At 47.6% G+C, this 24,034-nt stretch overlaps 1 protein-coding gene across 2 annotated transcripts in view; it reads left to right on the top strand.

The window, feature by feature from the left end:
- Nucleotides 1–24,034, top strand: part of LOC138510440 (phospholipid-transporting ATPase ABCA1-like) — a 2,356,352-nt gene that overhangs the window by 1,469,518 nt on the left and 862,800 nt on the right. For both annotated transcript variants that reach the window (XM_069626098.1, XM_069626099.1), the window contains exon 28: nucleotides 22,297–22,430. In XM_069626098.1, coding sequence (XP_069482199.1) covers nucleotides 22,297–22,430 — 134 coding nt within the window. The remainder of the gene's footprint in view (nucleotides 1–22,296; nucleotides 22,431–24,034) is intronic.

Below are 24,034 nucleotides of genomic sequence, written 5' to 3'. Positions count from 1 at the left end.
ATTAACATACCAATCAACTGTGTAACCACTGATAATTCCATAAACTCAACAACCCTCATATCTGAGCTGTGAGACATACATGGCCTCCAAAAGTAACATGTCCCCAATATCCCAGAAGCACAATGGCATATTGCTGCACACCTGTTCGACAATGTGCATGATGTGCACAAACATGTCCCTATTGTGGTTTGTGGAAAAGCAGTGCAGTAATGATCCACATGTGACATAGATGGTGGCAACATGGCCACAATGCACCCCATCCCAAATGAACCACTGAACAAGAGGTAATTGACAATTGTGACAAAGAGGGTGACACACCAGAATGGCCACATTCACACATGCAGCAACTAATATAGCCATTCCATATGGTTCAAGATAAATGCGCATCTTACCTGTCCCCTAGGCATGCAGTTGACAGTCAAAATTCATCTCATGAAATAGCCATCATTCCCTGATGGAAGGATCTGCAGACAATGAAAACATTTAAACTGAGTGCACTCAACACATCCATGCACCCAAAAAGTACAGACACACGTGCCCCCCTTAGTGACATGCAGCACATGCAAACAACAACTCACAAGACAACCATCAACATGTGTTCCAGCATACATGCAGCAACTCCTGCACACTGCATGTAATTCAAACACACAAAATACACACACTGCCAAACTACCACAGCCACCACACTGCCTGACCCCCTGAATGCCATGCAGTGAATGTGCATGTCACATATTCCCACTTCCAAGATGATGGCAGACACACAACACACACATCGGTCAACATCCTGCATGAAAATGAGAATATATCAGAAATTCAGAATAATTGAAACCTCAAAAAAGCAGGGACCCCCTGGAAGACAAGCAATGGCATGGCAAGGCATGCGGTACAATCCATTTCGGCAGAGCCAGTTCGGTGTGGGCCAAGTTGGTGCAGCCAGTTTGACATGACCAGTCCAGCGCAGGGATGTTTTGGCACGAGCATGTTTCGGTGTAGCAGTACATTCCTGTCCTGCAGTGCCAAAACAGGACAGGAATGTGATCTTGGACCATGAAGTTCCAGTTCTCTTGCTTATGGTTTATAGACATTGGGAGAAGCACTGCACCAGCTGGGGAATGACGTCTAAAGGACTGCACCTGAAAAATCTTGATCTTTAAAAGGCACATTCACTTCCTTCATTTCCAATCGGCATAACAAATGTCCAACTTCGCATTTGAATGTTGTGAACATCGTTTTTTTTCTCCAAAGGATAAATGCTTACAACTGAGTGAGTGAGTTATTGATGACGCCTATATTGGAGTTCATTGCAAATAGCTGAACAATTTTCCCACCTCATTTCTGCATGGCCAGTTCAGCACGCGCCGATTACACGGACACTGTTTCAATGAGAAATTACGCCGAACCGGCTGCGCCGAACCAGCCGCGCCGAACCGGCTCCTACAGCGAACTGGCCACGACAAATTTGCCCACGCTGAAACAACCATGCTGAAATGTCCTGCTCCACAAAGCATGCCATCACCAGCAAAGTACAGTGGGACAGTGCAGTGAACACAGTCATGGGAACCCATAATGCAAAGCACAAAAAGGACAGTACACAAATACTCACCTCTTGCACTCCAGGCAGGAACATGATGGAGGCAGCATTTCACAGAGGCCGATGTCAGAGTGGAATGCTGGCCACCAAGGCAATTGCCATGGAAGACATAAGTATACATGACAAAGCAATGTGAAACTGCAAACAAGGATATATGCACACAAAAGGTAGGATGCAAGGGAAAATTGCAAGGCCAATGCAGACTTCATTGTGACAGCATACAATTGGTTCAATTATGCATTCAATTGAATGCATCAGCACCATGCACCCAGCTGTGGTCAACTTGAAGCTGCAAACACCATGGTGCAGCATGCATGAGAAAACACCAACACTGCACAACGTAGTGTGCCAGTTCACAACATAGCATCCCAAAAATATGCATCAATGGTGCCATGTTTGTGAATCATAACTGGGGCTGGACAACATCAATGGGGAACCCTGAGCAAGAGCAGCCAAATGTGCCATCGAATCATTACCCCACAAACATTGTATGGGATGTGAAATGTCACTCAGTACACATGTGCAAAGTACAATGAAACACACACCAGCACAACCATCGACACCTGTCACAGGCCACAAACAGCTGGCTCTGCCACCAACTCGCAACCCCCCAAAAAAGGCCCATACAGCTGGAACACCCACAATTTGAAATCTGCAACCTGTGGGACCATGAATCCATAGACACCACACCATGCCCAGACCTATGACAAGAACCACTCTCTGTGACACATGCACCCATGAAGTAGCACCCGTGCCCCACAAGGCAAGTCAATCTAAACTGATCACACAAAGTGCACGACTCCTGGACAAACACCACACAAGTGTCTCCAAATGCCCTTCACTTACCTGCACAGGGTACCCACCTGCCTTGCATATGATGCAACCCACCGGGAGACACATCCTCTAAATGTAAAGACATGCATAGTAACAACAGAAAATAACTGCACATCCATGACAGCACATGAATGGATGATGAAAAATTGCAGAGACTACCCACTGCAGAAGGACCACAGAGTACAAGAGGGTAACAAGACATAGATTGTTGTCTGTTCATGGGTGCAGTGTAGCACAACAGAAAGAGAGAGTTACAGTGAGAGGGAAGGCCAAGTGAAAAACACATCAAGGAGTACACTGCCTGGAGCAGAGATGGCCCAGGACCTGCACTACACCACAGTAGGTGCGGGTACAGCTGAGGTGACTGAGGGAGGAAGACAGTGATATGAATACCCCTTGAAAAGCTATCCTGGCATGGTAGGATGCAAGGCGCATATAAGGAAACTGCCACATGCAGCAAACACAGGGAACAATGATGCATGCTCCACATGCAAAACAGTGCTCAAACTTACCTGCTGACTGAGCCGGCAAGATGTGAATCATGCATCACCTCCACTGGGAACTCTGCCTCCAAATGAGTGAGAGGAGGGCCAGTGCCTAGCGGAGGACATGGGCAGCATGGACGTCAAAGTTTGCAGGGGGGTCTCCCCTTGGACTGCAGTCACTCCCTCATTATGGATTACTGAAACAACATGTGACAAAACATTGCAACAGTCATAGTACAGTACCATTCACACAACACGCATGTGTCAGGATACACTGAACCCATCTGCACATGCCCTCCTGAGCACCACCATGCAAGCATGCAAGTTAACCTCACTCTTCACGACTGCATGTCCACCACTGCATACATCATGGCATTGAGAGGGCAACTTCACAACACAAGTTAAAAAGTTAAAAGGGAAACTCAGAAATAACATGCCAACATCCGGGCCTGGGGTCTAAAAAAGGGGCACAAATAAAATAAAATAAAAACGTCCATCATGGACAGGGGATCCACCCAGGAGGGGGAGGGGTAGAGTACATGTCAACATCCACATGGGTGGACGTCCAACAACAACATAAACGAAAAACTAAAACAAAAAAATCCCCTCCATGGGCTCATGGAGCTCACTGCAATGGTGGACCAGGAGGCATGTTTGTGCTGGCACCCCCATCCTGCATAGAATCTGCAGGTGGAGTTCTGCTGGAGACTGACCACGCAGTGCCCTGGCGTGGCCCTCAGTGGCAGCCGCCAGGCGTGACACTGAAGAATGCACCAGCAGACTGAGGGCTGTGTGGTCTCTATGGACAACCTTACGGGTGGCATGGAGTTCCTCAGAGATTATCTTCCACAATGCAAACACCCCCTGGTGGAACAGTCTTCTGGTGACTGCATGTTCCACATGGACTGCAGTCCTGTGGGCCAACTTCTCACACCTCAGAGCATTCCTGTGTGCCTGACCCTCTGCAAGCAGGGATGCCTGCAGACATTGCAGATCTGCCCATCGGCCCCTGATTTTGGCCTCTATGTGCAGTCTGTGGGAGCGGCATGTGGACTGCATGCCCTGCAGCTGTTGCACCGCCTGGTTTGCTTGGGGGGTGCATGGAAGTGGCCACCCTATCCATGCCCTCAGCCGAACTCTGAAAGGCATCACCATGTTGGTGTGTGGAACGCAAAATCTGCTGCTCCCACTCTGGCTGCCCAGCCTGCACACATCCCCCTCATGTGTGGGGCCCACATCTGACTGATGCAAAGGAGCAGGGCATTTTCCATGATGCCCCTATCCTTCGCTGTAGGTCTGCAACCCTCCATTGGACACCTGTCTCAGGACCAGAAAACAATACATGGGAGGGTGACCTTGCTGTCGTAACTACTGCAGACGGGGGGTGGGACCACTGACTGGCCTTGTGAAGGCACCTGACCCCCTGCAGGCTCACAGGGACCAACTGCTCCACCCATTGGTGCACTCACCTCTGCCAGCATTGAGGACTGCACATCCAGTTCAGCATCAGAGCAAGCTTAGTACAAAGAGTCAGAAGAGTGTGCAGCATGGCTGAGGATGGTCTGGAGCACCAGTGGGTCCTCATGGCCTGCCACGCAACATCCTCCACTAATGGTCTGAAGCACCACAAACATTTCTTCATCCTCCTCCTCCTCCTCGTCTGCATCTGGTGTATCCTCACCTGCACACGGACAGAAAAAGACATGTGGAGTCATGTGCAATGTGTCTACAGTAAACATGTAAACATGTGTATCACATTGCTGTCATCCAACAAAATGCAGGGCATATAGTCCAGCATCCACATATACAGCATCCACACACTATGGGCAATAAGCAATGGGGGCATGGCATATGCAGTCTGGCCACCAAATCCCCTGCTCTGGGCCATGCTAGCTGTGGACACATTGCCAACCAAGCAGATCATTAAGAAACACATTATGGATCATGGTACCACCCACTGTTGACTAATACCAGTGAAATGGTGATGGACATGTGCCTCACATATCCACAGTTACCTCTAAACAGGTAATCTCCCTCAATTTTTGTTTACGGGGGGGTCAAAGTCTCGGAACGGGAGAACAAAGCTAAGAGCGTTATACAAAAATGAGACTATTGACTACCCCACTCATAGTCCAAACATATCCACACACAAGGCCGCAGCCATCACATGCCACACCAGTGGTGTCTTGGGACTGGAGACAATGAGAACATGCCGTAAGTATGGGAAACAGGAAATAGTCCCAGGTGATGTATGGCTGTAGAAGAACCACCTAGACAAGATCTGTGAAGTGGAGAGTAAGTTAATGGAGTTGTAGATAGGAACAAGATACAGTGACCCACAAGAGGGAGACGGGTGAGGGCCCAGAGAGTGTGGGCTGAGTGTGGGAGGGTAACAGGGGGCAGGCATCACAACGATTTGCCTTTGGAGCCATTTCCATTGGGGCAGGAGTGATGTGTACAGTCTGAACATATGCACAGTCACTCATAGCACGCCGTAAGGTGTGCTGTGTGTCAGCTTGGATGGTCTATGTGGCAAGGCAGCACATACGTACATGTGTGAAATGAGATTCAATACCCTGCATAACATGAAGTGTAAGTAGGATTTAGGAGACATGCACATGTCTAACAGAGGAGATTCACTCACATCAAGCATGCAGCAAACAACTGTGTATGTTGTGGTATCATGTTGCAGTTGTTGGGGGAATATTTGTGGGGAATGAGTAGTGTCACACAGACATGTTCCACTGATGTACAGCACATGGTTTGTATCCACTATTGTGTCCACTGGATAGGAGTCAGTCCACCACATGACATGGTTCACCCAGGGCAGTCATTACAATGTAGCCAGATGTGCAAAACAATTATACATCTTGGTGATGCATTACTTCAAATACTCAGGAGCCACATGTTGGTCACTCACCGGGCTTATCATCATAATTTCCCAGGCCTCGTCATGCTGTGTCAGCTCCTCCTCCTCTGGTGATCCCCCTCCAGGTGTCATACCAGAGGCCAGGTTGACACTCAGCTTGTACTTGGTGTGATGGATGAGATCATTCCAGCGCTTCACTGCCTGTGCAGCAGAGCGCTTCTCAAACCCCAAGGCATTGATCTCATCCGTAACTTGCTACCAATGTACCATACGATGAGCAGTTGTATATGTGCTCCCCAATGCAGGCACTTGTCACGGTGGTGAATACTCACGTAGTGCATGAGTATCTGGAGTTCTTCATCATGGAAGTTCTTTTTCCTCAAAATGCTAGTGTCCTGTGCTGTGTTATGGGGTTGAGCCTGTTCCTGAGGTGCAGGCTTGTCCTTCTTGCCAAGAGTGGCACAAGGTGTTGGTACCACCCCTGTGTGGCTGGGACCACTTTAGGGTCCAGATGCCAAACCATAAGTGGCCAGGGGCATGGCATGACACCCTGGGGCTAGAGCAGCTGCTTCCACAGCACGCCCCTGACACCCTGGAGCTTGGGAAGCTGCTTCCACAGCACGTCCCTTACCCTTTGGGCTGGGGCAGCTTCTTCCACAGCACGTCCCTTACCGTTTTGGGCTTGGTCAGCTGCTTCCACAGCACATCCCTAACCCTATTTCTTTTTTATTGAATTTAGCTGAGTAAAATCAACTTTTTCAAAAACAATTCAATTGCATTTCTACATTTTTTACAACTCTACAAAACAATGTTTACACAGTAGTTACTGAGCACCCAGAAATGCAGGGAGACGGATAAAATAGGTAAGAGAAAATAAAAGAAATGGAATGGGCTGCCGTAGATTGATCACAAAACTCAGCACAACTGTTATAAAACAAATTGAGCATATGAACATGTGAAACGTAAAATGAGGATCATAAATGATAACCACTCCATATACAATAATAAAATGTACAAGAGACATGTAAACATTCAAGGTGCTCTTACTGGAGACTATCATGACACTGCAATTATAGAGAGATGAAATAATCAACCACAATGCATGATATGCAATGTCTTATCACACAAGATCCTCCTAAAGCCCGCTATCAACACGGCAGCCCTATGGTACCACAAGAGCAAATGCAACACCTAAATTTAAAGTGTTTATAAAGTTGTAATTCGGATACTCATAGCTTTAGATGACAAATGGTTGGCCATCGGTTTTCTGGCAACATCAGACCAAAATATGTCATATGTCTCCAGAAACACTTAACTCTCAGGTCCATTAGTGCTGGGCATTCGACTATTAAATGTTTAAGGCTTTCTCTAACGGAGACATTCACACAGAATCTACAAAAATGTTCTTCTGCATTAATAAAACTCCTTTTTGCCAAGATGTCTCGTGTTGTGAACAGGTTGAATCTCAAACGTAAGATTGATGATCTCAACTGCGGAGACCGTGCTCTGCATAGATATGGTGCTAGTTCTTTACGTTTTTTTTCTGTTCAAACGCAATGGCATGAAAATCTTTATACTGAGGTCCGGATTCATAATGAGTTTATCCATGGTTACATCCGCCCTTGCCAAAATCTTAAGCATGCAAGTTGACCATGATCTAACAAATGCATGTGATGACGACAGCATATAGACTGACAAAGTTGCTAATATATTATCAGTTCTGGTATAGTTCTGGTATAGTTTAAACATTTGCGGAACAAGGCACATAACGGCCAGTTGTATTCGACAGCCAAAGAGGTAAGACCCAACACATGTGGCAGCCATGGTCCAGGTACACATTGGGGAAGATGACGAACTCCCCTCCAAAATTTCGCCTCTAATTTATTTAGGAATGATGACAAGACTATATTTTTGGTTTCCAGATTATAAAGAATCGTCCGTAAAACTTTCTGTTGCCAATACATAATGGCTGGTTTGATCATAAATTTGCCATATTTATATAGGACTAACCGTGTCTGCGATATGGCTGACGTTAGTTTGTGATCTATCGTCTTTAGATGCGATTCAACTTGCATGCCATCAAATAGGATACCGAGGTAAAGGTAGGTTGGTACAACTTTCACAGTCACATCCTTAATCTTACAATGCATTAAAGCCCTATTTGTTAGTCTAGGAGCATATATGACTATCTGTGTTTTCTTTAGATTGATGACCAATTCATTGTTGTCCAGATAGGCACTCAGGGCGGAAAGAAGTAATTTCAGACCTAACAGAGTTTTAGAGACTAACACCAGGTTATCCGCATGCCATAGAGCTTTGATTATCACACTGTTCATTTTCGGTGAATCAGAACAGACCTGTAGAAAAACTTGCATCATGTCATGTATAAGGAAATTAAAGAGGGCTGAAGCGGGATACATCCCTGCTTCAGCCCCCTTGACATGGGAATTGCTGCAGACAAAAGGTCTATAATGGATAACCTGACCTTTATGGAGGTCATTGAGTGTAAAGCATAAATGATGTCGCATAAAGTGGCTGGGCAGTTCGCAGATGTCAGTTTCTCCATCAGCTTAACTCGTGAAACCAAGTCAAAGGCCGAGTGTAAATCGACAAAGGCTAAATAAATCGGTTGTTTGATCAATTGTGACTGAGATTTTAAAACATTAAGAATTAGAAGACTGACTGCGGTTCCCAATCCAGCAACAAAGCCTGTTTGATTTGGATCACAGTGATTATATGCTTGTGTCCACCGGGAAAAGTCTCTCAGGACTAATCTAGAGAAGACCTTTCCCGGGGCATTAAGCAGAGCAATTGGTCGATAGCTTGACGGGGCACCCCGATCACCCTTCTTAAAGATTGGAACAATCAGGGATGATTTCCACAAGGTCGGAATTTTTTTGGAGCCTACAGTTTGTTGGAAATCATTGTTAAGGATGCGCGCCCATTTCAATGGGTTTTGCTTAAACATGAAGTTGCTCAAGCCATCTGGTCCTGCAGCACGTGAGGATGACGATTTGAGTTCTTCTATTAATTCCATGAACATTCCAACTGCCAAACCTTTATGGCTGAATTCTCATACCTATAATTGTCAAAGCTCACGTCAGCATGAAGATGTGAAAAATGATCAAGCCATTGGGCTTCCGAAACTCCACTCAGTTGGACAATCACTTGTGTTTGACTAGAGATTTTATTGAGTAAGGCCCACACTTGAATAGAGTTTTTGTTATATATTGATTGCATGAAGGCTTCTCTATCAACTTGAAAAAGTTTAGCCTTCCCTGCACGAACCCAATTTCGATATCGACATTTAGTCATTTTTCGAGCTTGATCTCGTTTGCTTGGTGACAATCTAGAGATTAATCTCAGCTCTTTCCTATAGGCACTTTTAGCTTGTTGTACACATGGATCAAATCTGTGCTTGTGTGTAAGATGATGTGAGCCTTTTATAAGCTGCATATTCTGAAAGGAGGTCAACATCTCTACATAGGAGTCAGATTCCGTCTCACTCAAATTTTGCGTAGCTTTATTCATGGCATCAAGTGATTTATTAGACCATTTGAAATGGGTTTTTGCATTATTGACCCATAAATTCTGAAGGGCCAAATGTAAATTAGACATAGACTGCTCATGGTCCCACTGCCAAAATAGTGTTAATATATGAAGGTCACTGGCTGACTGCTTTATTATTTCAAATCTGGAGGCCTTATGAAAGAGGGTTTCAGAAAAAAAATATAATATAAAATTGAGTTAGACGATCCTCTTTCCCACGTTTAGTGGGGAGGGATGTCTCCCACTAAGGATCCATTTTCCATGCATAAATTATGGTCTAAGGCAAATCTGATCCACCTCTCCCTGGCATGCGCTTTTGATGCTTTTTTAAGGCGCAGGCAGTCAAGATTCAGGTCCCCAACCACCATGGTTGCTGTAATAGTCTGATCTTGGGAAACAAGTTCTAGGACACTTGATAGGTCTTTGTAGAAGGTGTCATCTGGAATGTCAATCGGATTTCGGTATAGGTTGATTAAAGCCAGAGATTGGGAAGAGTGAGTTAGTTTAAGCAATTGAGTTAAATTGTTTGGTGAAGCCCACTTGTTGATATGCAACCCTTTGCTTGTTTTTACCGCCACCAGCAGGCCTGACGTGGGTCTCCCTCTTGAGGCCATCAGAGCTGGTAGTACAATAACATCATGATTATCCCATAAGGGGGTTACCTGTAACCAGGTCTCTTGAAGTGCCACCATATCATATTGATTAATGGACTGATTTGAACCCCATTGCAAATGAGTATGACCCCTGGTATTCCAGCTCTCTAGTGAGTAAACATTTAGAGTATTTTCAGTTAATGGTTATGCTTGTACAGCATTCACTTTCTCATATTGAGGTATTGCGGTGGGACCACAGTATGAACATAAACAAACGGAATGGCATTGTGATTCTGGCATCGGACTCTGTTTGTGCTCAAGAGATAACCTCCTTTCTTCAACTAAACGTTTGGGGTCCTGAGCTACCAGGAACCCCATCTTGAACAGCTCCAGATTTTCAAATTGAATTCAAGATTAACCCTGACTTGATCCATAATTGCACAATGGATAAATTCCGGTCACAGACAAATTCAATTTGATCAATATAACTCGAAGCTATATCCTGTAAATTGTTTACGTCACCAAACATGTTTAGTATACTCGTTCTGCATAACTCATATTTTTCAAAAGGCGCATCTCTACATTTAACAGTGAGTGACAATTTGCAAAGGTGTTCCTGTGCGCCTGCCGACTTGATCTAATAGTATCATTTTTGTTTACATGCTTATTTGGCTGGAAAGGTAGAATCATTTTGACTCTAGAGCAGGATGTACTTGGAGGTCGTTGGAGCTCATTAGATTGTTTAGAGTCCACCATTACTACTTTTGTTTTGGGACAGATAACATTTCGTGTTTTAGTGGCATCTTCGACCGCACTCGAAGATGGAGGTTTGGTCATAAGGGCTTGTGATACAAGTTGGATTAAATAAGCGTCGACCGCTGCTTTTCTTGAGTTCATGCGATCTTGTAAGGCATGTTCTTCAGCAATTTCATTCAAATTATTACGCCCCAACTCCACTTCCAGGTGTCTGGTTGATTGGGGTTCAGCAGCAGGATGTTGGCTGGGTCGCACTGATGTTTGCACCTCAGCTGCTGAATTCTCAATCAAGTCCACAATCTTGGTAAGGGGGGCATAGTTTATCAAAGTTTGTTTATATACAGGAGCTAGCTCCACCACTTGAGGACTAGCCACTATTGCTACTGATGCTTGGGGTATCATTGAAATAGATATCGGAGGGACAAGGGCTTGTGAAGGAGCTGATAGGTGTGGTTGTTCAGTTAATTGAATTGTGGGCAAGGTTTGCGGAATCGACTGATCAAGCCGAGACGGTCGCAGCCGCTTCCGCGGGACTGCCTTTGTCTTTGGCACACTTCGTTTCAGACGAATTGTGCGAATCATGTTTTGAGGGTCAATATCAGTGCAAACCACTGTACCATTAGAACAAGTTTTTTTTTAACACTCCTGTCCAGACTAATCCATTAGTCATTCAAATTAATGTCTTCAGGTATTGGTTGTTCAACAGGACAAATAATGTTTGCAAATGAGGGCAACACCGAAGTGGTTGAATTCCCACTTCTGGAATCTCTCATCACAGATGATGAACCGTGTGCTCCTTCATTTGCGCTCCTATTGCCACTATTCTTGGGGGGACAAGATTCCACTGGTAATTTGACAATCCAGTCAAGTATGTGCTGTACCTGACTGGATTGTTGAGTGATCTTTGAGTCAAGACACTCAAACAGTTTGAACAAACTAGCTAGAGTGGTGTTTACAGCCGCCAGATTGATTTCTATGAGTGCAAGATTTTCTGATGGATTAAAAGTATTATTAATCGGCAGACGACGACGTGGTGTTGGTTGTAAAAATGAGTCAACAATGGAATGAATGGACGCTTCCATTGAGACCACAGCCGCGTCATCATTACTGGGATCACCATGTATGCTGCTCAATTTGCCTGAACTCACATGTATAGATATATTTGACAAATCTGGCAAATCTGACAATATTCCTGTGCTTTCATTCAAAGGTGACAATTGTTTGTCACTGCTTACATGCTTATATGGTGTTTGAGCAATTGTCTAAATAGTAAGGTCGGAGACACTAGGCAAGATCATCTCTTTGCCTGATTCAGTCGTGGACAAAGGTAGTAGTGCCAAACTGTTTGTACTCACGGAGATGGTGCCTCTACAGATGGTGGTTCATCCGCCATACATTGCTTTCGTTTAGCACAAAAGGAGTGGATGTCTCTGTTTGAGAGTGGTGTTCTGAGGATTGGGGTAAGGGTGATGGATTTTTTTGTTTTGAGGTTCTGGAAATTAAGGTTTTTTCTTTAGCAGCCAATGTTGGCATATGTGTCAGCACGTCTGTGGAGTCCGGCATGCTTGATTTTAAAGTGTAAAGGCGATGTAACATTTGATTGTGTTGTCACATGCCTTATGTGCACACCTAGTATGCAAAAGGAGAGAATCCACACGATCCAACGGAATTCAAACGAAGCTAGCTGCTGAGACCGTAGGTAAATTATTAAAACAGTTGGAAAAATAATATGACAAATGCAGTCAAATATAAGTCCAGCCCGCGGAACACAGCACCGCGGCTAAGGGGCCAAGCAGGACTTTCTGGGATTTGCTAGGGGGCGCATGCGTGGGGCGCGCAGGCTCACAATTATATAGGCACTCCCCCTTTATGATGTTCACACAGCCTAAACAAATCAAAAGCACAATATAAGTAACAGTGTTTACCACATTGTGATGGTTATAAAGTCCTTAATGAAGTCCTTAACAAGGAGATTCCTTGTTCACCTTGTGGGGAAGGTAGTTTGCAGAGTAAAACGAAGCGAAGCAGAGTCAAAGTAGATCCAGGAGCAGGATTTTCCACGGCAAAGCAGGAATTTCTGGGACTTGCTCGGATGCGCGCGCGCAGTACGCGTGGGCTCACAATTATATAGGCACTTCCCCTTTACGGCGTTCACACAGCCTTGTGGGGAAGGTAGTTTGCAGAGTAAAACAAAGCGATGCAGAGTCAAAGTAGATCCAGGAGCAGGATTTTCCGCAGCAAAGCAGGACTTTCTGGGACTTGCTCAGGTGCGCCCCTATTGGGCTGGGGCAGCTGCTTTCACAGCACATCCTTGACCCCCTGGGGCTTGGGTAGCTGCTTCCCCAGCATGTCCCTGACCCTCTGCGGCTTGGGCATCTGCTTCCACAGAACGTCCCTTTCCCCTGCCCCATCTGACCCTTTTCACTCTTGGGGCCTTTCCAGTGATGTCACAGGCATAACTGAAATATGAAAGGCATACCAAGTGATTATCCTGGGCAATATGAGTGAGGGGGCAGTCTATGTGATGTGAGATGTAGTTCTGTGGTCCAGCAAGGCTCAAATGTACCCCAGATGTGGATAGTACGGTACATGTAATGCACAGGCACCCAGAAAACAAAAAAATACATACGCGATGTCCCTGTGTCTTGGTCAGCTGCTTCCACAGCACGTCCCTGACCCTCTGCGGCTTGGGCATCTGATTCCACAGCATGTCCCTTTCCCCGACCACGTCCGCCCCCTTTCCCTCTTGGGGCCTTTCCACTGATGTCACAGGCATAACTGAAATATGGAAGGCATACAAAGTTATTGTCCTGGGCAATATGAGTGAGGGGGCAGTCTATGTGATGTGACATGTAGTTCTGTGGTCGAGTAAGGGTCAAATGTACCCCAGATGTGGATACTATGGTACGCGTAACACCCAGAAAACAAAAAAAATACATACGCAATGCCAGGATAGATACCAAAGTAAGAAAAAAGCGATACACGATACTTAGTGGTGCCCACCAACACAAAAATACGTTCGCGAAATACAGAAAGCTACAAGAAATATAGAAATACTGGTACCGGATACACAGGGGTGCCCAGAAATGAAAAAAATGCGTATGCGACTCACCTTTAGTCTACAAAAAACAAAAGTAAATGCGCGTGTGGGCAGAGGCAAAGCCCCCACAAAATAAGAATTAAGTATGGTACCTGAAGTGAACGGAATGCATGGCACCCCAAAAAATGCGTGTACTACACTTGTCTGTCTCCTCCCCTTCACATGCACGTTTAGAGTTGTTTTTGCATGTCCTTATGTATTCCCGACTATGGCGTGGTCAACACCTGCACGTATCGCATGTCACGTAAGTTACGTGCTGAGGGCCTTTCTCTGTTTTCATGTGCCCACGATTTTCTCAGTTTTTACGTTTTCACGCACAAAGTCCCTTCACTCTGTTTCCAGCTGCCTTTCTTGTGAAATACAGAAGACCCACATTCCTGCTTCCATGTCATTGTATGTGCCTCCACTTGCCCTGTGTTGCCTCCAACCTTGCCATCTGCTGCTGCCTGTACAGTGTGTGTGCCTGCTGCCCACCTGCACTGCGCTTGGAGTGCCTGCTGTTCAGCCATTGGCTATGCTCCTGTCTCCGGCCCCGTGACCACCTGAGCTGCTTTGTTAGGCTCCCACTGCGCCATTCCACAATCACCGCTCCACAGCCCATCTCCAGGACCACCTTGCCCACCCACAACTGCCTTGGGGGTTGGCATGTCAGCACCATCATCATCTGACCAGAGTGCCAACCCCATAGGTAGCAAGGCAGAGGACTGTCAATTTCAGTGCCAGTGAAGTTCACATCCTGGTGGTGAAGGTCCTGGAGCACCATGACGCCCTCTTCAACCCAGTGATACAACATGGCAAGGAAGGAGGTCAGCAGATCTGGGACGAGATCACGGATACCATCCACGTGGAGGGGGTGGCAGTCCACACAGTCAAAACTGTCCGTAAGCGCTGGGAGGATCTGAAATCCGGGACCATTGCAAGGCACTGCGCTACAACACGGTCAGTGCTATCACGGAGGGGCACCGTGCATGCAGGTGCAGGCTGTTGGGCAACAGCATGTGGGTCCTGGAGAGGTTTTATCCGGCGCTGCATTCCCAGGTCTGCAAATTACGACAATATCTAAAGTCGACTGGTGAGTAGGCATGTGGTGCACTGCTCTACAGTGAATGTGTGTTATGCATGTGGCTGCATGCTGGCAGTGACCCCCTTATGCTTGCAGCAAGCATGTTTCTGAGAGGGATGTCTGCATGCATGCCCCAGACATTGCTCCTCATGTGTGCATTCAGACAACTTTGCTTTTGAAATGTGCTCTTACCTGCATTGTGTGTTGTAGTGCTGTATTGCAGACCATGCACTTGCAATGTTACTTGTGTATGAGACATGCCAGGATGGCAAGTGTGAAAATTCAGGTAGTGTTGTCCAGGTCATGTGCATGCATGATGCTCATGTGTATGTGCCCACAATGGGAATGTGTGACTGGGCATCACTCACGCCTGGTTGCAACATGAGCATTCGGATGTGTAGCTTAGTCACGTCGAGGCATTGCAGTTCCAAGGACTCTGATGTTATTGGTCAAGGCGCTGCTTGGGAACTCATAGTTGATGTGTCAACATGACATGTGTATGTGCTTGGTGCTATGGCATGCTCACATGTGAATGTGCAATTGATGCATGTGTGTATAATTGCTTGGTTGTGACAGTGGCATGTAGTTTGATATGATGGTGTGGAGTGATGGCCGGGCAGGTGTCTGCATGGCCATGCTGGGAGTGGTGCCTGTATGGTTGTCTACTGGTGGCCATGATTCAACTGTGTGTCTTGCACACAGTGTGTCCACAGTGGTGGCCCGCCACTTCTGTGCTCCAATGCTTTACGTATGTACGTGATTCCAGTTAGCTCCCAGCCCACCCATGTGCTATGCCTCCCATGGATGTGCATCCAGTTGCAGTTGGGTCAGGTCGACCTTCCCCTAGGTCATGTGATTCACCTTGGTATGTGTCTGTGCGATGGCCATATTGTGCTGCGTTGACATGGGGATCTGTCATCTATTTCTTTCACAATGTGCCTGGGTTGTTGTGTCTGCATGGATGTGGATTGCATGTCCATGTGTATGGGTGTGGAGGTTGATGGTTGTTCCTTTGACAAGTCAGGTTCCTGTGAATGTTGGTGATGCCACACCAGCTTTAGTGGAGTACACTGCTGCTGCTGTTCTGTGTCTACTTTTCCACAGTTGCATCGGATGAAGAGGTGGAAGTGTTGCTGTGGAGCATGGATGCTGGGATGACTCCACCAGACAGAGGCGCAGGCCCCAGCCATGCCCCCATGCCTGCTCATCTTCGGGAGCAATGTGACTGCGGCAGTGCCGGTGACATTGGGCATGGCTACTGGGGGTGAGTCCAAGAAGGTGAAGGTGGGAGGGGACTCCTCAGCAGCGGTGGGGCCAGGTGATGCCAAACAGGTGCCAACCATGGTGGAAGATGCCCCAGAGTCATCCAGGTTGACGGACGGAGAGGTGGAGGAGGTGGCAGTTGCAGCCCAGCCCAATGGGCCAGGTGGGGGTGTTGAGGTGGGCATGCTTGCTGCAGTCCTGTCCCTGGGGCATGAGGCTGTGCAAGCCACCATGGAGGTTCCTGTGCAAAATCCTGTCCCTGGGCCATCGAATGCAGCAATGTGTACCTGCCAGGATGCCTCCACCCAAACCGACACCTCCTTTCATCCAGGATCATGTGCTGCCCCTGATGGCCGGGTTGACGAGGCAGACAGGTGTCATTCGTGATTATGTGAAGGCTACTCATAGTATGCTTGCAAATGATCACAATGAGCTGTACCACATCATGGCCTTGCTTGCAGTAGGTCTGTTCCCTGGTGGACTCCATGGGCTGTCCATTGCTGCAACCACCTCCATATCTTCCTCCTCTGTGCACCAGTCATCCTCCAGGGTGCCTTCCGGCCAACATACCAGCAGGGCCCCCTGTGCACCAGTCCCACCCACAATGCGCCAAATGGTTAAGCGCACATCCCTGCCCGTGGTAGGAGTCCCAGGCACAGCAGCAAAGGTAGTCACTGTGCCTACCCAGGGTTCCAGGCAATGGAGGGACAGCAAGCATCTAGGAGCAGTGCAGGTGCAGAACACCCCAACAAGCATCATAAAGTCGGAGAGCGTAGAAATGCAGAATGCACTGTGCACAGTGACAGCAGGTGGCAACAAGGAGGAGGTTTTCAGTTATAGAGCATACACCATTCAGGCTGCACTTTTGGGGCAGGAGGAACATGTGTCTGGGATGGGGGCTATGTCTTCTGTCTTCAAAGGCAATGAGAGGTGGCTAATGGCAGAGAGGAAGCAGGCACGGGAAGCCCGGGTGATGGTGGCCAGACCAGAGGTTGCGCTGCTTTGCGCAAGGAGGAGGGCTACTGTACTGGGGGCCACTTGCAGGGCGGTGCAGGAGACTGACTAACACATGCTTTCCACCCTGCAATCCATCCAGGGGTCTATGGATGCCCACCTGATAGAGGAGGACATTGCCTGCAACGCAGTCCTGGTGAACAGCTTGGCTGATATTGGGGATGAGGACTAGCCTGCTGCCTTTGTATATAGTTGTTTAGGTTTAGGTTTCATTTATTGTTTTCCTTTTTTTTTGCAGGACTACTATGACTTTCCTAACCTGTTTTTCCTGTATATAGTTCTTTAGGTGTAAGGTTATTTGTTTTTTTTTATATGCACATGGACGACTTGGATCTTCATTTTCATTTTTTTAAACAACTTTATTTTTGTAAATACAAATTTAGTATGGTTGCATTCCACACTACATGCAGTTAATGTGTGTGTCTGCAACTTCCATTGGTGACATTTCAGCCAATGCCTTTCCCCATTGCATGTCATGTGTGTTGTGGTGTGCCTGTGTGTTTGTGGCTGTTGCTGTGATGGTTGCGGGTGGTGGGATTGACTGGTGCAAAATATTTGGGGGTGGGACATCATTCAACTGGGGGTTGCACAGGATTTTTGAGAGTGCATTTACATGTGCTGCATCAATGTTGTTTGGCATCATTGTGGTTGTTGTGTAGATTTTGGGTGTGTGTAAGATGATCTACATCCATGTATAGTTGCAGTGATGTTCGGATGTGTTTTTAGATTTTTGTTTGGCTATGATTGTGGATGTCATGCCTCAGGTTCATGTGTGTTTACAGAGTTCAACATTGTTTTCATTTCAAGTCCCCTGTAGTTCAGGTGTACCCTTTTCAAATGCTTGGGGATTTCTATGTTCACACACTCTATTCACTGTACAGTTTATTTGCCATTGTGGTTGCTGCATTGGGTGGTGGGATCAGTGTGGATGAGTTGCCTGGTCATGTCACTTGCACATTTAGTTTGTCATTGCTTTGCCACTCCCATTTCATGCATACACACCCAACAGCATGTGCAGTCACACAGTGCCTTCTCTCATGTGTTGCTCCACCTCTACCACTGGAATGCAGTAGTGAGCCATGTTTGCTCTTTCTGTGTGGCAGCATAATTTTCCTGTCTCAGTGACTCATGCACTTTCTGACTGCCCTCCCATCACCCATGCATGGGCCTGTCATGTTATTGTTCCCTGACAGGGATTATTTGGCCACCATTTCCACCTAGGTCACTGATGCTCAGGCTGTGACGCACCTGCACATTGGTTGTGGATCTTGCACATTTATTAGTAGGTTTACTTCTGTCGTGGACACACATTCAGTTGGTGCGCTTCCATGCCTTGGCAATGTGCCCTGGACAACATGCACATGCCAATTGGAATTGCATTCACTTGTCACATGTGTATGTGGTGTGCAGATTAAGGTCTGGCAGGGTGTGTCAGCAGATGCTCCAGTCCTAGATGGATCTCCGGTGCTTCCTGTCGATCGTATTTGCAGTGGACATGTTGGTGGTCCACTTCATGGTGCTGGCAGACCACGCAGGTTCAGGTGAGCTGCCGACATACATTGCACTAGTATTGTGGAGACTGTCAGCGGGCTGCCTGGGGTGATGTTGGAGTTGAGGGGCGCTGGTGGGTGGTGTCCAGACTGAAGGGGCTGGTGGGTGGTGTCCAGACCGGATGGGGCTGGTGGGTGGTGTCCAGAATGGAGGGCACTGCCTCGGGTGATGTCAGAGGTGAGAGGGGCTGATGGGTGGTGTCTGGACTGGAAGGGGCAGGTGGGTGGTGTCCAGAATGGACGTGGCTGCCTGGGGTGATGTCAGAGGTGAGGGTGTCTGGTGGGTTGTGTCCAGATTAGAGGGGCTGGTGGGTGGTGTCCAGACTGGAGTGGGCTGCCTGGGGTGATGCCAGAGGTGAGGCGGTCTGGTGAGTTGTGTCTGGACTGGAGGGGGCTGGTGGGTGGTGTCCATACTGGAGGGGGCTGGTGGGTGGTGTCAAGAATGGAGGGGGCTGCCTGGGGTGATATCAGAGGTGAGGCGGGATGGTGGGTGGTGTCCAGAGTAGAGGGGCTGATGGGTAGTGTCTGGACTGGAGGGGGCAGGTGGGTGGTGTCCAGAATGGAGGTGGCTGCCTGGGGTGATGTCAGAGGTGAGGGTGTCTGGTGGGTTGTGTCCAGATTAGAGGGGCTGGTGGGTGGTGTCCAGACTGGAGGGGGCTGCCTGGGGTGATGTCAGAGGTGAGGCGGTCTGGTGAGTTGTGTCTGGACTGGAGGGGGCTGGTGGGTGGTGTCCAGACTGGAGGGGGCTGGTGGGTGGTGTCAAGAATGGAGGGGGCTGCCTGGGGTGATATCAGAGGTGAGGAGGGATGGTGGGTGGTGTCCAGAGTAGAGGGGCTGATGGGTGGTGTCTGGACTGGAGGGGGCAGGTGGGTGGTGTCCAGAATGGAGGTGTCTGCCTGGGGTGATGTCAGAGGTGAGGGTGTCTGGTGGGTTGTGTCCAGATTAGAGGGGCTGGTGGGTGGTGTCCAGACTGGAGGGGGCTGCCTGGGGTGATGTCAGAGGTGAGGCGGTCTGGTGAGTTGTGTCTGGACTGGAGGGGGCTGGTGGGTGGTGTCCAGACTGGAGGGGGCTGGTGGGTGGTGTCAAGAATGGAGGGGGCTGCCTGGGGTGATGTCAGAGGTGAGGCGGGCTGGTGGGTGGTGTCCAGAGTAGAGGGAGCTTCCTGGGGTGATGTTGGAGGTGAGTGAGGCTGGTGGGTGGTGTCCAAACTGGAGGGGGCTGTCTGGGGTGATGTCAGGAGTGAGAGGGGCTGGTAGATGGTGTCCAGACTGGAGGGGGCTGCCTAGGGCGGTGTTGGAGGTGAGGGGGCTAGTGTGTGGTGTCTGGCCTAGAGTGCTTGATGTGCAGTAGGGGTGTATGCCGGCAGAATGGGTGCTTAGGATGTAGGGGGTGGACTCATATTTTCGGAAGGGGTGTAGCCTCCACTTACGAAGGAGGGATAGCTGAAGAGGCGCATTTTCGCATGGGTGCAGCCTGGGTTTACAAGGTGAGGTGTGCAGTTTCACTGAGGTGCAGCCTGGGCTTGCGAAGTAAGGCACGTGATTTTGCTGGGGTGCAGCCTGGGCTTGCGAGGGAGGGCCTGCATTTTCGCTGGGGTGCAGCCTGGGCTTGCGAGGGAAGTCATACGTTTTCGCAGGGGTGCACCTTGGGAATGCGAGGTGAGATGCACCATTTCACTGGGGTGATGCCACCACTTAAGAGGAAGGGCACACGTTTTCGCAGGGGTGCAGCCTGGGCTTGTGAGGGAAGGCGCACGTTTTCGCAGGGGTGCAGCCAGGGCTTGCGAAGGAAGGTGCATGTTTTTGCATGGGTGCAGCCTTGGTTTACGAGGGAGGCATACATTTTCGAGGGGTGTAGCCTGGGCTTGCAAGGGAGGGCGCGCCTTCTTTTAGGGGTACTGGATGGTGGGTCAAGGTTAGACACGGAAGGTTGGCCAGGTGTGGGATTTTGCTTGCTTTTTGGTTTGCTTGGTGGCGTGTTGTGGGCGTTCCTCGCGCAGAATGTTTTTACTTGCACAGAGCTAGAAATGCACCTTTGAATCCATGAATACGTGGGGTGTGCATTTTATTTCCTGTTCCACGGCTCACACAGGGTCGTTATCGGCACGCAGGACTTTTAGGATAAATGCGCTGATTGCCATGAATCGGGCCCAAAACTTTCCTGGAATTTAAGGATATAAAGAATAATCAAGCATAAGCAACAGGCAAAGATCACTGAATATTAACCATGACAAAATCTAATGCAGTTTCTGAACTGCAAAAAACGTCTGTACTGTCAGTGAACAGGTGATTGATATTTGCTGTTGGTAAAAACAAAATGCCATCTCCAGTCTTGAGCGTGCAGCAAACCAAAAACAAGAAAAAAACAAGAGTAGAAAAAAATCCAGAATCACCATGTTTATGGTGAAGCCTCACCTGTGCCTGTGCTTCCTCGTAGCCAAAGCTTCACGCCCACCTCCACCCCCTCCCTGTCAATACATTTGCATTTTTAACTATAGCTACAGACACTTTTCTGAAAGTGGCCATTGGCCAGTAGCTCTGGCCCCACACTCTGATGCACTTCTGCAAATGTTCCCCACCAGTTTCCTCACCTACTGCATCCAATGTATGTATTAGCAACGCCAAGTTGAAACAATGAAGATGAGAAGCGGATGCTGCTGAGTTGCTTGGGGGTGAGGGGTGGGGGGTGGGGTACTGGGGATTGGTAAAAGCAAACATGGTCCTGAAGAGCCCATGTTACTTTGGGTTCTCAGCAGTGTCCCTGCAGTCCGTGAACCAGTGGGATCAAGGGCAGCACCGGGGTCAGCCAGGAAACACCAGCAGCAACAGCAACTTGGATAAGGCAGGTTTACTTCTGGTTCAGTAACTTTATTCTGAATCAAATAGTGCCCCTCCAGGAGTAAGTCAGATGTGCTACAAGATGTTTTGGGGTGAATCGGCCCTTGCGAGTTTTGCGTAGGTAAGCTTATTTGCCTCTCACAATTCCTAAGAGATTGCACGTTTTGCACATTGAAATGCTGTTATTTCCCATGGCGTGATTTGCAAATATTATAATTCTTCTGATTAGTGAAATTCTACATGGAAGGAAATAAGGAAAATTGAAAGTTGCTATTTTTGACAGAATAGAAATGTATCATCATTTTGACTTGAAGGCACCCTGGAACTTCTAACCAGATAAGCAGATGTTTCAAAATGGGTGCTCTAATAAACTTGCAGTTCTATGTACCGTTCTGGGATGCAAGCAGGGTGCAACAAGAAGGCATGTAGATTCCAAGGTAAAAGCAACAGAATTGTTTACCCTATCAGAACTTGTCTGTCCCGGTCGGATAGCTCAGCGGCAGTGCGCTCGCCTTGGAAGAGGATGCGAGCAACACAGGTTCGATCCCCGGATCCACCCTTAGAGAGCTCTGCGTATTAAGTGCATTATAAATAACCTATCATATCATATCTGTAAGAGAAATAAATATATGTATGTTGCAATAGGGCCTATTTTAACAGGGTAGTATAGAGATCTGGAAGTGACGCTTGATGGTGATAATGATGATGACGTATGTAACTTGAAATAAGCAATGGACACTGAATTAAAATGAAAACAGAAAGTCACCACTACTTTTCCATATTATGTTGCAGGGAGCATGGAAGGCTTGCAGGGGAAAGGTTCCTATGTGGTCAGCGGCTGGAGGCTGATCTACCGCCAGTTCCTTGCACTCTTTCTCAAGAGGTTTCACCATGCACGCAGAAGCCGCAAAGGATTCGTGGCTCAGGTAATTGCTTCTATCGATTCCTTCACAGGCAATCTGAATACATTAGATTTGTTTTGTTTTTTTAACACTTAACATCTCCAGTAACTAACCTAATAATGGAGTAATTAAAATTGCCTTTCTTTGCTAGGTGAAACAGTAATGTGTGCAGCTTTTTGAAAGATTCTCTCTATTGTTGTTCACCTTAAATTGTACTTGCTATTTAAAGTCTGTTATGGGCATGGCGTGCAGAGCGTCCCTATAGTGGATCTGGTCCTCGGTTGCTGTCCAAACAAAGTACTGACGAGTATTCGAGTATCACATATTTGATAGAACTGGGACACAGATTTGGAATCGTGCATGCACTGACTGTCAGGGAAGGGTGGATTGTCTGCCTCTAGTACTGAGGAAGCAGATGGGGAAATGGTTGGTATATCCACCATCCTCCATAGAAATGTACTGGCAGAAATGTGCCCACTTCTCTGATTGGGTGAAATTCACCCAAGCAGAAAGGCATGAGACAGCCGATGCATAATTATTACAGCTAATCTGGAGGCTGCAATGTTTTTCTTGATCAGTTTGGCTTGATACAGCGAACTGGAGCTTCTGGTACCTTCCTACCTCCTGATTGACTGAAATGTTGATTTGCTGGGAGCGCTTCACGATCAAGCAGATTCTGGGAGTGTCCGAGCACCTCGGACACGTATTAAAGCTTGTGGTTTTTCATGACATCTAATAAGAACCATTATTTCAAATGCCAGTCCTTGGACTTGACTGATATTAATATAATGAAGACCCTTAATACCACTGAGTGGAATAACCAATCCCAAGTAGGGATGCAAGAATGCAACAATGGTGGCTAATCAGAGATACAGTTATAGAAGGGGCCAAGAAGGTTCCCTCTTTGGCTTGGACCCAGCAGAAACCGCTATGTTCCTGCTCCCTTGACACAAAGGAGATTACTGCAGACCACGGTGCTCCCTTGACACAAGGGGGGACTGCCAGGGGACATAGTCTCTTGACACAAGGGGAGACGTCTGCAGTAGATACGCTAGAGAGAACCAGTACCTGGAAGAAGACAGCATCAAAGAAACAAGAGAGAAATGCATTCACCGGGAGGAACTAAAAGCGGACCATGGTGGCTTTGAGAGCAGCTGGGAGGTGGCCATTGAATGAATCCCTGGAGAAGAAGGCTAGCAATGTTAATTCCAGAGCACAGGAGAAAACCCTGGAGAACAAGAAAATAAGCATCTTGGAATTTCCACCAGCCAGCCTGAGAAGCAGACCCATTCCAAGAATGTTACAATAATTTCTGCCTGACAAGCACCCAGATTGAGGGGGGAGAAATACCTTTTCAGAAGCACCAGAAAAAGGCTGTGGAAACTCCTGGTGAACCAAAATAAGGGGAACGATATCTAAGACAGGAACTGTATCATATGATAGGTTGAGAGGGACCCAAGTAAAAAGACGGTGAACGTTGCAATCCCTGAAGGCCAAGGGCATTGTGTGAAAGCAAGAAGATCAGAGGGAAGGTGGACTTCGAGTAACCACTGGAGAAGACTTTTTTTTACTGAAGAGCTGTTTGGTATGTGTTGGTAAAACCTTCCAAATGTATGATTTGTGAAATG

This window comes from Ambystoma mexicanum, chromosome 6p, assembly GCF_040938575.1.
Source record: "Ambystoma mexicanum isolate Mex_15411 chromosome 6p, UKY_AmexF1_1, whole genome shotgun sequence".
Lineage (NCBI taxonomy): Eukaryota > Metazoa > Chordata > Amphibia > Caudata > Ambystomatidae > Ambystoma > Ambystoma mexicanum.
This window is presented reverse-complemented; position numbering and strand designations above follow the sequence as displayed.